This window comes from Eimeria tenella, genomic scaffold (genome assembly GCF_000499545.2).
Source record: "Eimeria tenella Houghton genomic scaffold, Eth_scaff63, whole genome shotgun sequence".
NCBI lineage: Eukaryota > Apicomplexa > Conoidasida > Eucoccidiorida > Eimeriidae > Eimeria > Eimeria tenella.
The window spans coordinates 171877-187730 of NW_013543429.1; the positions used below are offsets into that span (position 1 = coordinate 171877).

The 15854-nt window shown below is 47.1% G+C and overlaps 3 protein-coding genes across 3 annotated transcripts; all 3 read left to right on the forward strand.

Annotated features, from left to right (window-relative positions):
• Positions 1 to 4521: 4521 nt before the first annotated feature.
• Positions 4522 to 5961, forward strand: ETH_00014295 (uncharacterized protein; the record flags this gene model as incomplete). Its single annotated transcript, XM_013377825.1, has 1 exon — positions 4522 to 5961. One exon carries the CDS (start codon positions 4522 to 4524, stop codon positions 5959 to 5961), a length of 1440 nt encoding a protein of 479 aa, XP_013233279.1.
• Positions 5962 to 8962: 3001 nt separating this feature from the next.
• ETH_00014300 (uncharacterized protein) lies at positions 8963 to 10399 on the forward strand (the record flags this gene model as incomplete). The annotated part of the gene is made up of 1 exon (XM_013377826.1): positions 8963 to 10399. The coding sequence occupies one exon, from the start codon at positions 8963 to 8965 to the stop codon at positions 10397 to 10399; it is 1437 nt and encodes a 478-aa protein (XP_013233280.1).
• A 2659-nt stretch (positions 10400 to 13058) lies between these two features.
• On the forward strand, positions 13059 to 14432 carry ETH_00014305 (uncharacterized protein; the record flags this gene model as incomplete). The annotated part of the gene is made up of 1 exon (XM_013377827.1): positions 13059 to 14432. The coding sequence occupies one exon, from the start codon at positions 13059 to 13061 to the stop codon at positions 14430 to 14432; it is 1374 nt and encodes a 457-aa protein (XP_013233281.1).
• Positions 14433 to 15854: the final 1422 nt, after the last annotated feature.

Genomic DNA, 15854 nt, shown 5'->3' on the forward strand with positions numbered 1-15854 from the left:
AACTCGCCTTCTTGCAAGCAGACAAGAGCTGTGGACAGTCATTCAACGCTCTGGTCCCCGCAAGTACGGCTTTACCCTTGTCTACTGCCCACTCACTGAAAAATGGGACAGTGCTTCACGTTTTAAATCCGATTAACGGGACTGAGATTTTGCTGCACAAGCATTCCCCAGATCTCATTGGCAGCTGCTTAGTCTTGGACTCAGCTCCTTGCTCTCCCCGGAGAGTCCTCACCTCGTACACGCTAGTGAAAATCACAGTGAGTGCAGGTAGGTACCTTTTAGACAGGCTGATACTTTAGTTCATGAACTTATGCTTTAGGTTCGTATATAACTATGGAGGCTCCCTCTCCAAGAAGGGCGAAGTACCCAGGTGAAGCGAGCAAGAAGGTCTGCAGCTGTCCCTTCAATAGTGAGTGATAGACCATATGGTGATAACCAACTGAAATTGGTAGAGCCGTCGTGAATGACGACTTCTCTCGCCGTGGATGGCATGAACCGCTTTCAGGGGGCTGCAACAGATCTTTTCGGTACTGACTGTTTCTTATATAATAATTAGTTAGCAAAGGTCACTAGTGACCCATGCCCACAGCATCACTTTCTAGGACTGCAGGAACATCTTCGCAAGATATACGCACATTAACTATCATCATGCGTTGACATACTTCGTCTGACCAACTTCGTGATATGGACGAATGCTTCGCTGCTCTTCTTAACGAGGAGCGATATTCTTGCATCCGTTTCCACTGAGCCTTTTCGGCAATTATGAGTCACCAGAAATTATCTTACGTGCATTCTTTTCCTGTTGAGTCGCCTGCGATTATCGGTTGCCATAATAAGCTGGTTTAACCTTGGAGGAGAAAACAGACCGTAAGAAATCTAGGTAAGTGAGCAAGCGTGAGATATATAAGGATTCTGTTGTCGCCTTTTCAAGCCCTTGTTGGGAACGCTGAAGTAATTGGATTTTCCCAGCAAAGTTCGAGGCGTTTCGAAGTTGTAGATTCAAGCTGAGTCCTTCGGTAGGTGGAGAGTTTCAACTCAACTGGAAAAATGCAACTTACCGTAACGAAGGTAGCGTAGTCAAGGTTTAGGATCAATTATGCGAAAACTTTGTAGCCTGTGTGCAGTTTGTAATGTAGCTCTTATGTGTAAGCCTTCAGCAGCCTCAGAAGTAGTATTACATGCTATTCATTCAAATTATTTTAAAGGCAAGAAGTGTCGAAAGTTCTATTCATTGAGCAGCCTCAACTGTAGATTAATTGCTCTTACCAGGCCTTGTACATATTCGTTCAAAGTAACATAACAGTTTGAATTTCGGCATTAAAGATGCCAGAGATTCTCGTATCTGAGGCCAGCATAGTGCTGCAACGCATAACATGCATACAACTGTGGGAACGTTGTCCGCCAAAAGCACCCATAAAATTGCAGAATCAACGTAGGGAATAAAGGGAAGCATGCAATTTCCGGTTGCATTTTCCTTGAAGATCTGCCCGAGTAGTCCTTCTATTGCAGCTTCTAACGGAGAGGAATAAGTTTCAATACGTTCCCATACGGAGGGCGGCGGTGGCCGAAAAATTTGAAAACGCTGGGCCTCTATGCTGTGGCCATCTCTTGAGGTGTAAGATGTGTACTGCCACACACTGAGCCTGGCAAAAAATCAAGTCCGAAATTTGATGAAGAGTATGCCGATTAATAGAACTTGCTGGTTAATCAGGTCATGAAACCGAACCATGTGGACTAACTCCCGAGTCACTCCCCCTACTATGAATGAAAGGTCTTAAGAGGGTATTAAGCGATATAAACATGGTCAGGACCCCCATATATAGGGTATAAAGCGATATAAAAGGGAGGATGGTCCCCAATCGTAGTAAACAGCCCTAACTAGTTCCCCCCATTAAGTACCGTGACTCTCTACATAGATGCACACTCGCTTCCTAGCGCCAAACATGCCACATGAACTCTCGAAAGAGCACGCCGGCTATTGTCATTGTTCGTTTTTTTGCCTTTGATAGAGATAACGCCCGTCTGTTTCTGTATGCGTTCCACTACTGGCTGCGCCAGTGACAGTGGCTGCGATAAACCCTGGCGTATCTGCAGAGCATCTTAAGGCTAGTTTACAGCAACGGCTAAGTTTCTTTAGATAACACATCTCTAATTAAATCAAATTCCTATAATATACTACAGGGTGTACTGCATTGCATTACAATGTTGCACAGGAACAAGCTACAAAATTTTACACCCCTTGGAGGCTGGAGTGCTCTGCGCTGCAGCGTTGGTACCTCTTGCTCTCTCGAAGTTTCGGGCCTAATTACAGAGCCCACTGTGCCTTACCGTCGGTGGAACAAAACCCCTCTGAATAACAAAAGCTTCCAGATGTTACGTCAGTCGAATTATCTCGAACATATTGCAGTGTTGCGCACTACCAGCTCTGCTCACATCCCGGTGACCCACGCCACACTTTCGTGCTACGCAAGTTTGCGTTTTTGTTGTGGCAAGCGATTGTCCAAGTCACGCGTGGCCAACCACGCGTAACCATACAAACTTCGGCTCCGGGCTTGACAAGCTGCATCTGACGCATCTCTTCGATGATATTCTTGCTAAATTTGGCCTGCAGTAATTCGGAACTCACCTGGCTCAGTTTTCCCGTAAGCTGAGCTTTCCCGTATTCGAACTCGATAGCTCGCAGCCAAAAGCCTGACCACTGACAGTTTAACAGCAGCCAAATAGCTTCTAGACAAGTTTACACGCCTCCTTTCCGCTTCCTTCGGGCTCCACGTTGATTCGAAACGCATTAATAGATGCGAAGTGTTCAACAACAGCAATTGGCCCCATGCACTGGTAAGCAACACTGGCTGCCTGCAGTCAAACGAAGAGTACCGAAGACTTTTACGATCGACTTCGTTGGTAGATACTTTACCAATGGCTTATCCCCCACGTTTCAGCCCCAACTTGAAAGATTTTCCAACGCATCCCATGCTTTCGGTGCTGCTTAGAAGTTTTCCACAAGTCCTAAATGAAGTTGACGTAGTATCTGAGTAGCATCCAAGCGTCTTGCCATACGAAAGACAGCAAACAGGAAGTCTTACCTTCAATAATTTTCACAAGTCTCAAGAGAATTGTGTAATATCGTAAATTCCAGGCAGCAGGCTACTGCGTTAAACTAAGCGGCCGCCCTACCAAAGGCAATAAATCAAGGTTGAATGTCTCTCCTTCCAGGTACAAAAGTCTGCCTAACTCACCGTATTGGTTTAAAGTACACGAGGAACGTTGCCCCTACACCCCGTAAAGAGGGATGCAAGGCAGTCTCCACGAACTGGAGCGGCTTTTACCTGCTGTGATGTTCCCGCTGGTGTGCATTTTCTACTAAAAAGCCGTTCTTATTTAGCCATGCTGACAAGTTTTCAAATTCAGATTCGTAATCGCGTCAATGCTCGAAGGCATTGACGCAATCCTGTCTTCCGATAGAGCTCGCATGCACAATGAACTGGGCTGTTCTCAGCTGGAACAACAACTAGTGCTGCTAATTAGGATGCTTTGTCACCTTAACAGTGCATGGGGCCAATTGCTGTTGTTGAACATTTCGCACGTATTAATGCGTTTCGAATCAACGTGGAGGCCGAAGGAAGCGGAAAGGAGGCGTGTAAACTTGTCGAGAAGCTATTTGGCTCCTGTGAAACCGGCAGTGGTCAGGCTTTTGGCTGCGAGCTATCGAGTTCGAATACGGGAAAGCTCAGCTTGCGGGAAAACTGAGCCAGGTGCGTTCCGAATTACTGCAGGCCAAATTTAGCAAGAAGATCATTGAAGAGATATGTCAGACGCAGCTTGTGAAGCCCGGAGCAGAAGTTTGTATGGTTACGGGTGGTTGGCCACGCGTAACTTGGACAATCGCTTGCCACAACAAAAACGCAAACTTGCGTAGTACGAATGGGGCTCGCAACACTAGGGAAGTATTGAAGTACTATTCATTTTATAATCGTACTACCTCACTGCTACGTCCATTTACGAGCTAACGTCGACGGAAAGTTGCAAAGCGTTGAACAGTCGAGCGCTGGATCGACGATCGCGATCCCCCGTGTGTCCACAGAATGCAGCATCAATAAAATTATGCTGTACAGATTCTACATATTGCATACTAATCTCACAGACAGAAAAACTGAACATGTAGGACGCGATGTTACGTAGGCATGGTGTTCAGTCAAGTATCCCTTGGCAGGAACAGTCACAGGAGCGATGCTGCAGCAGAAGCTGGGCTATGCATGGCTGCTACAGCCATACAACACATAAGCACATTAATTTTACATCGGTCATTTTTTCTGAAAATACGCTTTTTTCCTGAGTATACGTGTGCTCATCTAGCAGAGGCCTGCAACGGAAGTGGATGAGCTGCTGAATTTGCTTATTTGAGGTCTGCTGAGGTCGCTCAGCATTCATACTGGGACTTAATAAGCCGGGAATTCACAGCAAATATTTTTCCTCCAGCGTTCCCAATATACAACCAAGATAATTTCAAGCTTTTTGCGAGTCATGTCTCAGCAGTTGCCAGCAATGGCTGGGCGCGACGAGTATGCACAGACAGCTGCAAATTATGCTCCGCTTTCAGAACAGGCAGAGCCTCTACCCCAAAGCCACACTGACAAAATTGATCAACCATTGATCTCTAGTCATATGGATTCGGCTTCGAAGGCTTCGAAGGGCGGCATGGCACTCCTCGCATCCAATACACTTAGTTTCTTCTGCATCACAGCAACAATATATCTTGTCTTGAGTGGTTTTTGGTGTCCAAAAGAGCTGGAAACTCGTCAGCTGTTGTCAAGTGGCATCCAAACGCGGTTATTGTCTATACAAGGCTCTCGTTGGGCCAAGGAATGCGTAGAAGGACAAGCCGGCGATCATAGCAGCACTGAACATACAGAACCCGTTGCTCGTCCCAGCAGCACCCTTGCAAAGAATGAGACTCTACCAGGATTCTATGGCAGTGCGTATAATCAAGCAGGAAGAGAAGAGGAGGATGCAGATCAAAGCTTGAGGGCTGATTGGATGAGTTCTCTCCTGGAACGCACCCCAAGTGTAGCGGAATGTAAACGTCAGCTAAAGGCGCTCCATCTGCAAAAAAAGGATCGCAAAAATCTGACAAGTGGAGAAGTAAAACTTTTAGAAAGGGCCAGAGTGGACCTGCACGACCTGCTCGTATACAGGTTTCGCCTTGTTGCAGGCTTGCACATGACAGCGAATGAACGAAGACGTTTGGAAAAAGTAAGAGCCGATCTTACCTTGAAAACTGACAAAAGTTCACTTAAAAGGCTGAAGAAGACAGTTGAAAGACTTTGCTATCTCGAAGAGCTAGTCAAAAAAGCCAGAAGGGATCTTTTTATTATCCGTGAAGTACTGGGTTTGCTGCTCCTGCACACGGAGCAGCGGACCATTTCACTCCGTATACTCGCGTCTCATCGCCTGCAGAACAGAGAAATATCAGTTACGGCAGCAAACGCAATCGCAATAGCCACCCTCGTGATGAAAGGCTCCCGGTCGTCCAATTTGGCACTCACTGCTGAGCAGCAGAATGCACTTCTTAACATAGGCGAAGAATTGCTGACGAGTTTGCAGGAAGCAGCAGCAGACCTTTCGCACCTAATACGGGCTCCAAGCAATAGTCATTCAACCTTAAAGAAACGCGCGGCGAAGTATCATTCTCTTCAAAAGAACGCTTCCGTGTATACTTTGCAGCTGCACAGTGTTGTGAGGGGTGTCACAGCGCAAAAGATCCTGAGACGCCTGGATCGGGAAAACTTGAAGCTGCGCAAAGCCTTAGAGAAGGCGGATCAATTGACGCAAGAGTCATGCATGGGGGGTGAAGGAATAATTTCGTCTGTGCGCTCACTACTAAGATTGTCCCTGTTTACGAGTGGGCGAGGTTTTGATGGTTCCAGCGAGACGCTGCACGCCAGCCATGCAAAGCTCAGATAGGGTAAAACGGGAAACTCATGGCATTTTTCAAAACATGGAAGTAATGCCGCTTTTACAAAGAAGACATCATTTGCTGCGCATTTTCTGCCAGTTCTCATACGTTGCGCAGGCTTGCAACATAATGCACGTCGCATTTGTTCAGCTTTCCTTTTTTCTCATGTTTCAGTGCAATTTGCTAGATTTATCTCTGGAAATATCTTTCATAGCCTATTAATTATCTACGCGAATGTAGAGCTCCATGGTTTATGCCTTCGCAGCGTTACCCACAGGGGCATCCGAAGGCAGACAGGAGAGTTGCCCCAATATATTTCAGGTGACGCTGCAAACAGGAAACAATGGCTGCCCGGTAAAACAAGCGTCACAGTATGGTCGATTCTAAATCAAGACAGGTGGTCTCTTCAGATGGATTTCCACATCAACTGCTGCCTTGAACTACCTGGGTGACTGCAAACGAGAAGACAACAGTACGGAAAGACAAGTTCATGAACTGCACCTTCACATCATCCTGTACTCTGGGCCACGTGCGCTGGGCCAAATGCTGGATCGATGCAGACGAAGCATCCATATCCGCGTTCCTTCTCTTGATCAGGTACGTAGAGCCACCAAAGTTTACACTTCAGCGCTAATTCGAGGAAAAACAATGAGATTACACAGTCAGACAACGCACAGTTCACTGTCCTATGCCCTGCTCATCCGCTGCACACGTTTGAGACAAATTACCTTCCAGGGAAGGTTAGGCCTACTAGGACGTCTCATGTATCGTACAGTGCCCCAAGACTTTTGATGACTTTCTGCATTCTGAGGCTTTTGCTGTTCTGCTTGCAACAATGACAGAATAAGCTTCATTGATGGCGTGAGCCGTTCTGCTGCGCACGAAAGCTCATCAAGCCCCTATTATGTAATACTTCTTCTTCTTCGCAATTCAGGCCCATATTGCATAGCCATTACGGAAGAATAGAACACAGTTCGGGTTGGAAGGCCCTGCACTACGTGAAACAGTACCATTATGCGCGGAAGGGCGCATGTGAGACGGATGCTGACGACCTGCCCCACAAAGCGACAAGGCCGTACCCACCGTGTAAGAAGACGAGGGCATATGGGAATCTGTGATAATCTTTGACCGGATGGCGCGGGACACCTGCGGGGAATAGTTATGCGGCAAAAGGTAGAGGTGCACAAGGATTGAAAAGGCTATTTAATTGTTGCTGGTGTGATGTTATCACTTCCCTCACACTTCGGAACTTCTTCACGTACTCCAGTGTTTTCTCCAAAGCGCAGGTTTGAGTACAGAACGAACAATAGCGCAGGGCAGAAGATAGAGTCGCCAGCAAGCGAATAGTCATCCAGATATTCTGAGAGAAATGCGGAGTAGAGTGCTTACAACAAGGGACGTAAAACTGTAAAAGGGGGTGACAGAAAGATGCACACGAACTCATATTTGGCGTATCAAACTTCAGCAGCGGCAGCAGCTATATCCTACAGAGATGGCTGTCGTGGGCTCATGATCGCTCAGCTCATGGTACTTCCTGCTTTTTGCGGCAGCCAGCAATTTTCGCAGAGCCAGTCTTTCTTTACCTGACTCTCGAAGCCGGTGGGTGAACTATCACAAAAGTCTGAGGCAACACAATTTTTTTGAACAGCATCAGGGTACTAGAAGGAGAAACATGGGGAAGGAGAATCAAAATGACAGAATGAAAATAAAGGACAGGCATTCAAGCGGAGAGGGAGCAAATAACACTCATGAGGAAATAACGTAAAATACGAAGAAGAGCGTCATACCGGTTTCCAAACTCTGCGGAGTTGTTGCAGTGAGCTGCTCAAAGTGACTGTGCTCGACGGAACGCAGTTATCTCAGCAGCAAACAACAAAATCAGTGCGTACTTGTCCTCTAAACTGAAGGAAAGGAGTGAAAGCGTGTGCCTCTCGCGTATTCCACTAGCTTTCCCCTGTCTACACCTGTTTGCACGTGAATAGCACTACTTTGTGTGTGTTTCTTTTCGCGTGCTTTTTCTCTAGCTGTGGTCCATGGTTTTACGTTGTATCTGCCTATCGATGCACGCACTTGTGTTCTTCGCCAAGTTTCTTCTATTTATTTTTAACACAGGCTCAAACCAGGTCTGCCTACTGAACTTTCAGAAATCGGTGCGTGCAACGCACTGCTGTGTAGCTAACATGAGCTTAAGAAGTTGTTTACTCACGGTGGGAGCTTCCTTTGTGGAGTGCTGAATTTGGGCGATTTCAGCATATTGTGTATTGTGTGTAAGCAAAACACGAAAATTCGTGTTCAGTATTGACTGCTTTAGTGGTGCGGTAAACCAAATGGCCAGCATTAGAGTGCATCAAAGGGAGCTGTACACCTCAAAAGTCGGGAGCACGCGTGTAATAACATCAGAATATCACGTATAATATTTGTACCGTTCGAAGCGGATACCATGTTTGCGCGGACCAATCAGTTCAGTTCTAGCAACCCTGCGTCACTCAGCGGAAACCCTACATCCGACTCGACCAGCAATTGATCGATCAGCGCGGCCCACATGCGGCGTACAGGAAAACTCGCGCCAACAAGAATGCGGGAAATTATTTTTTAAAATTCTTGCTCCAGTCATGCCGATTTTCAAGCGAAGATGCACACGTAACGCCATCATGTTCAGATAATTAATCTAGTTCACCTGGGCTGGCTGCTGGAGTGCCCCTGAACGCAAGAAGCGGGGCTCCTCATGGCTGCGACAGACCGACAGCAGGACCCCGCATAAAGTTTAAAGCATAAAACTGGAAAATTCTTTTCAGCTTCACGTGAGTATTCAAGCATAGGTTTGCCCACGGAGCGGATCAGCTGTTCGCTTCGCTCAACTCCATGAGATCTGGAGGGCAAACCTCAAATGGCGCGATGCTGCGGCTTTTTGGGTAGAAAACATGCAGATATTGTTCTTTCAGCTTTCCTTTTTTTATGATTAGAACAATTTCAAGCGTTTTGCCTGTCTCGTCCCAGCAGTCCCCAGCAATGACTGGGCCCCAGGAATATGCGCAGACAGCTGCAATTTATACTCCGCTTTCACATGAAGCAGAGCCTCCAGCGGAAAGCTTTGTCGCACAGAGAACTGATTCACATGTAAAACCTAAGTATTTGGATTGGGAGTCGAGGGGCGGCCCGGTCTTCTTCGCCTCAAATACACTTGGTTTCCTCTGCCTCACAGCAGCAATATATCTTGTCTTGGGCAGCTTTTGGTGTTTACAAGAGCTAAGCTCTCACCGTTCGCTGTCCACTGGCGTGCAAACGCGCCTGTTGTCTGAGGATGATGCTAATTGGATGAAGGAATGCATGCAAGAGGGTAGCAAGGAACAGAAAGGTAACCACAGCAACAATGAACGGCTTGCGCACTCTGTTTGGGATCCCGAGGGTGGTCCTTCGCAAGATGAGATTCCAATGAGGTCTCCTGGATCGGCTGGAACTGCAAAGAAAAGGCGTGGCCGTCTCCCGATTGAGAGTGTAAACACGTACATAGGGGCCCTTTCCCAGAGGCTCCCAACAGACGAAGCAGAATATAGGCGCCAGATAAATGCCCTAACTCTCCCTTTAAGTGATTACTGGAATATGAAGCCAAGTGAATGCATGCTTTTACTCAGAGCAAAGAGACGACTACAAGATATCTTGTCATTTAGGTCTAGGGCTCTTTCAAAGTTACACTCGTTAGTGCTCGAACAGCAGTACTATGAACGAGTAAGAGCGGAAGTCAAGCAAAACTGGGACAGCCATTCACGTTACATGTTGAGGGAAGCAGGACAAAGCCTAGCCTTTGTTGGTGCAAGTATCACTCAGAAGAAAAGGCAGCTCTCGAAAGTTCGTGGCTCGATGCAAGCGACGGTCCAGCACCAAATGCAACGCAGCATCTGCGCACAGGTGTTTGCATCTCATCGAAGGAGTGGAAAAGGGATATCACTGAGAGCGGCGAATGCCATCAGCATAGCCATCCTTGTCATGAAAGGAGGACAGCCAGCCGATTATTGTCTCAGTGATGAAGATCAGGAGGAGCTTTTGAGAGCGGGTCAGGAGTTCGTAGAAAAAGTGGAGAGAGCAGTTACGGATCTTTCGCGTCAACAACAGAGTTCGAGACTTATGTATTTCGACTTCAGGAGACGTTTGGAGAAGTACCAAAGGCTTCGAACTACTGTGTCAATGTTTTCATTGATGCTGCGGAGTGTTGCGATGAGCTTATCAAAGGAACCGCTCCTAAAGGAATTGGATGAGCAAATGAACAGGCTTCTTAAGGGGCTAGATGGCGCAGATCGGATTATACGAAACAGTCACACCGAAAACGCAACGGCGCCACGCGGGCGTCCTTTATTCAGATACTTGTGTCTTTGGGGAGCAAGCGATGAAGGTGATTGTTCTCAAGAGACACAGCAAGGCAGCGGGACGAAGGATACAAGGCGTAGGTGAAGCATTACAAGGCGTTTCTTCTGGGCACAGTGGTCCAGTTTTTCATGTTATTCTTCAAGAAGGCATTTGTCGACACAGGGGCCGAAGTTCCTCAATGTTAGTCCCCCCTATTTCGGTTGATGGGGAAGACACTGCTCAGGTTGATAGAATCTGGTCATGGGTTTCCTCTGTTTTTCTTTTCTGTTCGCTTTATTTGTTAACTTGTAAGACTTCCACGGACGTGTGCAGATCTGCGCTAGTGGAGCATGAGCTCGTCACACTTGTGTGTATTCATAGATGGCACTTTGCTGGAATAGCTTGCTTGCCTGTTTTGTCTTTCCTTCCTCCCGACCCTCAATTCCATGATTGTGCTATTTCTGCAAGGTCGCGCAAAAGGAATTATGAGGCGTTGGGTAGACGCACTTGAGGCTGTACAGAATCAGTTTGAACATCTGCGTGTATCAGGATAACTCTTTTCCTGGAGTTCTTAAAATTAAGTTCTGGAAACGAAGCGTAGTTTTCACTTTTCCTGCGTGCTCTTCGTTTGGGCGCTTCATAAGGTCCTTGTTTTTTTTAAATGGAGAACTTGTATCAATAATAGGAGTGGCATGTGATACCCCATGCTATTCTTCAATTTGACTCCAGTGCCAGTGGACAAGCCGTGTTCATCAGCTAGAAGCTACCTGAGGGAGGAATATAACTCCTGCGTTTACGGCTAAGTAAGAGCAGGTACTGTGTACCCCAAACATCCCATGGCACAGTTCTACTTGAGAGCTTTCGAATGCTTGCTGTTCGATGCAAAAGTCACAAGAACTGCTTCACCATGAGCTTCCGCGCTACATTAGAATACCACTCGCTCCCTTCCAGAGATGGATGGTTCTGCCAATCAGAACCAACACACCCGACTGTTCCTACATAAAGTTCTTCGCATGTCAGTGGGCATCACTGCCCTGGATATCAATCAGTGAAATTGGGCCATCTTCATGTAAAACTGGACTTCATTGTGGTTTTTGATTATACGGAAGGAAGTGGCCATGTGATTTTTGGAAGAGCGAGGTGGTGGTGTTTATCTTTGCCTAATTTCTCCCCATGCATAAAGGTTCCCTTACTAGAATACCATATAGCTAAGACTGCCGAAGGACCTACCGAGACTGATGCTGCAGCTGCAGCAGATAATGTTTGGGATGTCAATCGCCGGTGATACCTTTGAAGGAATTCCGGGGATGCTGCTCCTAGACACGCCATGTACGGTCAGCCCATATAACAAACCTTATGGAAACTACTCCCCTCTACTCTCTATAGTCATTTTACGCATCGCGCTCTTTAGCTGTCGGCTGAACGGGACAGGCATGGCATGCCCGACACGGTCCTGCGGAGGCCATTTGTCCCCTGATAGAGATCGTCAGGCAGCGCTCTTAAAAGAAACGCATAATAATTTCATCCTAGGGATGGCACTGTCTGCAATGATGGTACTCTCTACGACGGGGAACGTCGTTGCGGGTTCCTCCCTCTCGTCCTAAGGCTTTCTGGACCTTTTACAAACATTGACGCTAGACTCACCCCTACAAGAATGGCGACTTCAACCTTTAGCAGCAAAAAGACGGAAAATTCTGCAGCACGAATTGAGAGCTACTGAGTGCGGTAAGCAATTGTCCGTCGACCATGCGCGCCTGCAGGCAGTAAATTGGATCCTGTAATGAAACCAATAAACGTGTATTGGGAAGTGCAGAATCAGGACGCGTACATCTTTAGTGGAGGCAAAATAATAGCGGCGTTATGCGAAGATTGCAGAGAAGCTTCAGTTTTCCATAGGCTGCTACTCATGAGACCAACGGGCACCGCTGGGCTCCAGGCGATGGTGTCAAATTTGGGGGAGAATCCAGCTCTACTCTTTTCAAGAAACATATGGACTTTCAAGGCATCATGTTCAGTACATTATTCTATTAATTGGTTTAAATCTTTTGGCCGATCGCAGGGGATATAATTTAGCTTGCTACAAGAACATGCAGAGACTGTGGGATTGGATCTCGGGCTTCCCCAGTGAACAGTTACACTATGCGGCTCCAGGATACGCAGGCAGCAATGCTGCATATTTGTGGAAATCCGAGTAAATGGCTGAATTTTGCTATGAAAACTCGGCAAATGCCTGAAGGGAGCAATTAAATAGTGAAGCGAACCGAAGTGTTCAGTTGGAAGGCAGGAGCTTTCGCTCTTGCGTGCAATGAAGCGGCCAGCACCACGTAGAAGTGCGGAAAGGATCGTGGTTTAGGGAGTGATCAAGGAAGTAGTCTCAAGATTTACATGCCAAGCCCACAGAAGCGCAATGGAAGATGCCGTACTCCACGCAATCCCCAGTCGATAAAAAGCCCAACTTCGATTGGGCTCAGTGGACCAGCGGGATTGCCGCTGGGCAAAGCCACGGTTTCACAAAAGCCGTAAATTCCCCCCCTCTGAATGAGCCAATGGGCCCTCTGAAATTCTTCTCTTGAAGGTTTCTTTGATGAGGTGGATAAGCTGAGTTTAAATACCTTCACAAGATCTACGATAGTTGCGTTTGAACCAGATCACTTTATGGGGAAAGTGTGGAGAAGCAACTCGTGCAGCTGTCCGCTATTGGGATCCATGACTATCTCAGACATTTGTACCCTCTTTTCTGTGTCGTTCCCAACAAGGAGCTGCCATGATGAATTCACAGAATCCTGGCACTCGAACTCTCCTAGTGAATAGCAGAGAAGAAAATATTTTTATTGGGGAAACAGAACCGCACCACTTACTTGACCCCCGAAGATGTGGATCCCAAAGCAGCCTGAGCATAACAAATGCATTAAGCCTTGTACTCCTCACAGCAACAGTTTATCTTATATTGCGAGGCTTCTGGTGCATGCAAGAGCTAAACTTGTACAGGCCGCTAGATGGAGGCAACTACGCACGCCTCCTATCGAATTCACGTGCTCGTTGGATTGTGGGTTGTGTAGAAGAAAGCAACACAAGGGGTGTCGGTGCCCGACGCTCTTCAACAGATTCAACATTCGACGTGCCCATTCTAGAGGCTCCTGCGGCACGATTCGCCACTGCTGCCAGTCAGAAAGTGAACAAGGACCACTTATATCTCAAGGAAGCTTTCTCAGGCGGTGTAGCAAATACCTTATTGAATGCCCCCATCGAAGAAGCAGAACTAAGACGTCAGCGGAAAGCTCTAAATCTCTCTCGCAAGGATCTTAGGAACCTACAGCTTAGTGAAATCCAGCTTATACTTACAGCGAAGGAGGGGATACAAAAAATGATAGGCGATAAACTTCAAATTTTGACAACTATGGAGAACCTAGTGGAAGAACGGAAGCAGTTGGAATCGTTCGAAGCTAAACTCGCTCTAAAAGGAGGCGGGAACTCATCCACAGAGCTAGAGGAGACAAGTCGAAGGATCGAAGCACTTGAAAAGCGAATGAAGAAACTGAGAGTATCACTCAGGCGGATCCGGAACACAATGTCTGCGATAACCCAGCACAGACTGCAGAGGGTCCTTTCTCTCAAGCTGTTTGTGAACCACCGCATGCAGAACAGAAAAATATCAATCACAGCAGCGAATGCGTTAAGCATAGCCGTTCTTGTAGTTAAAGGCGCACCTGTGAAAAATTATGTGCTACGCCCAGAGTACACCGAGGAAGTCCTGAAAGTAGGGGAAGAGCTTTTGACGAGCACGCAAAGTGCAACGGAAGACCTTTTACAGCTGCTTTATTCACCGACAAATGGCCTCAAAGCCATACAGAAAAGGGTGGCAAAGTATCGCTTGCTTCAAAAAGATACATCCACGTATGCTTTGCAGATGCGGAGTGCTTTGATGGCTCCTTCGGAACGCCGAATAATCGGAAAACTTGAAGAGCAAAACTTGAAATTGTGGAAAGCTCTAGAACAAGCACATGGAATTTTACAAAAGGGAACCACTGAGGGCGCAGCAAGAGCCTCACAGGGGAACCGATCCACAAGGGAACCCTTTTCTTTAATTCGTAAAATCTTGCGAGCCCAAAGGAGTACTGGCCCGGACAAATCACGTTGATGCAGCAGCAGGAATCCATGAGCGTAAATTCCCAGCCTTCTGATTGCACCCTGCGAATTTGGCCATGACACTATTCTTGAGTAGCGTCGCTTCCCAGCGGAACAGAAATTGCTTGACTGGCCCTCGATTTGCGTCGTTTTTATGGGCGTGACAGCTTTTACTCTGTGACATTTTGTCTGGGAGTTTGCCATATTGAATGCAGTTGGTGGTTTTAGCCATACTGATTGCAGTTGGTGATGTTTATCATATTGATTGCAGTTGAGGATACACCCCTGCCATTTCGTTTATTTGAGTGTGAAGTGAAAGGCGGTAAAATACGGCGTGGAACCGTACAGCTACGCGAACGGAAGGTGCGGTGCGTTTACCAAAGTTGTGTACAGATTTTTTCAGACGTGTAGCCGAAAGTCCGTTGACTATTTGCTGTCGCTTGAGGTCGTGACCACAAACATCATACTGAGATTTTTAAAATCAGTATGCATTGCTTAACGGGATTGCTGAAGGGGCCATTTATTCCGGCAAATCCGGATCCGGTTGCCCCAACTGGTAATCGAGCTCATCCCCATAGCACAGTGTTTCATTTTTTTGAGGGCCTTGAAGCAGGACCAGATTCTCCCGCATTTATATTGTTTCGTCAGCAGCTTCGTATACGAGTGTATCTCTGCCTATCCATGATTTTAGCTTAGTGCAAAGCTTGCTTGCATTGCATTTGGTGGACGGTAACACGAGTTTTCTGCATGGAGAGCAGCGACGATTCCTGAGGGTTACTCCAGCCCATGCAGAGGACTAAGGTGGAATATGACGGCAATCTGTATTGTGTAGACTGTTTGATACAGCGTCCACCTTATTACTAGTACTTTCATATAAGGGCCGCTGCGAGAGTTGCATTTGCTGCCAATTGCAACTTTTGCCCAGCCGCCAGAAGCGACCGTTGCCGTTGCGCATCACCCATAAGCGTTCGCTTTTACCTCTCTAGGCATCGTACTTCATTCGCTCCGCTTACCTGTTTTATCTGATTCGCAAACCCCACGGGTTGCATAAAAATGGCAGCGGGCTTATGCCGCGCTAAACGGAAACATTCCTTCTATTCGTCAGTGCGTACAAATTGTATGAATTTGCGACGAAAGTGACAAACACACGCCCCATTTTAGCAACCAACACAGCAGGCAGACCCTTACTGGAGAAAGCCCTCAGTACCGGAAGCAAGCAGCGTGAGCGCGGCAGTGATGGAGGATTCGTCACATAGGAATAACTTCCACTGAATGAGATGCCACGCCGATATTTAGACATTGCTTTAAGCCTATGCAAAGAAAAATGCTGCTAAGTACAAGGAGGCTCTGGCAACTCGAGAGCCAAAGAAGTGCCTCCTAGCACAACGGTTGCACTTTGCCAGCCAGCCTCATCATTCTGAGAATGCAAACATTG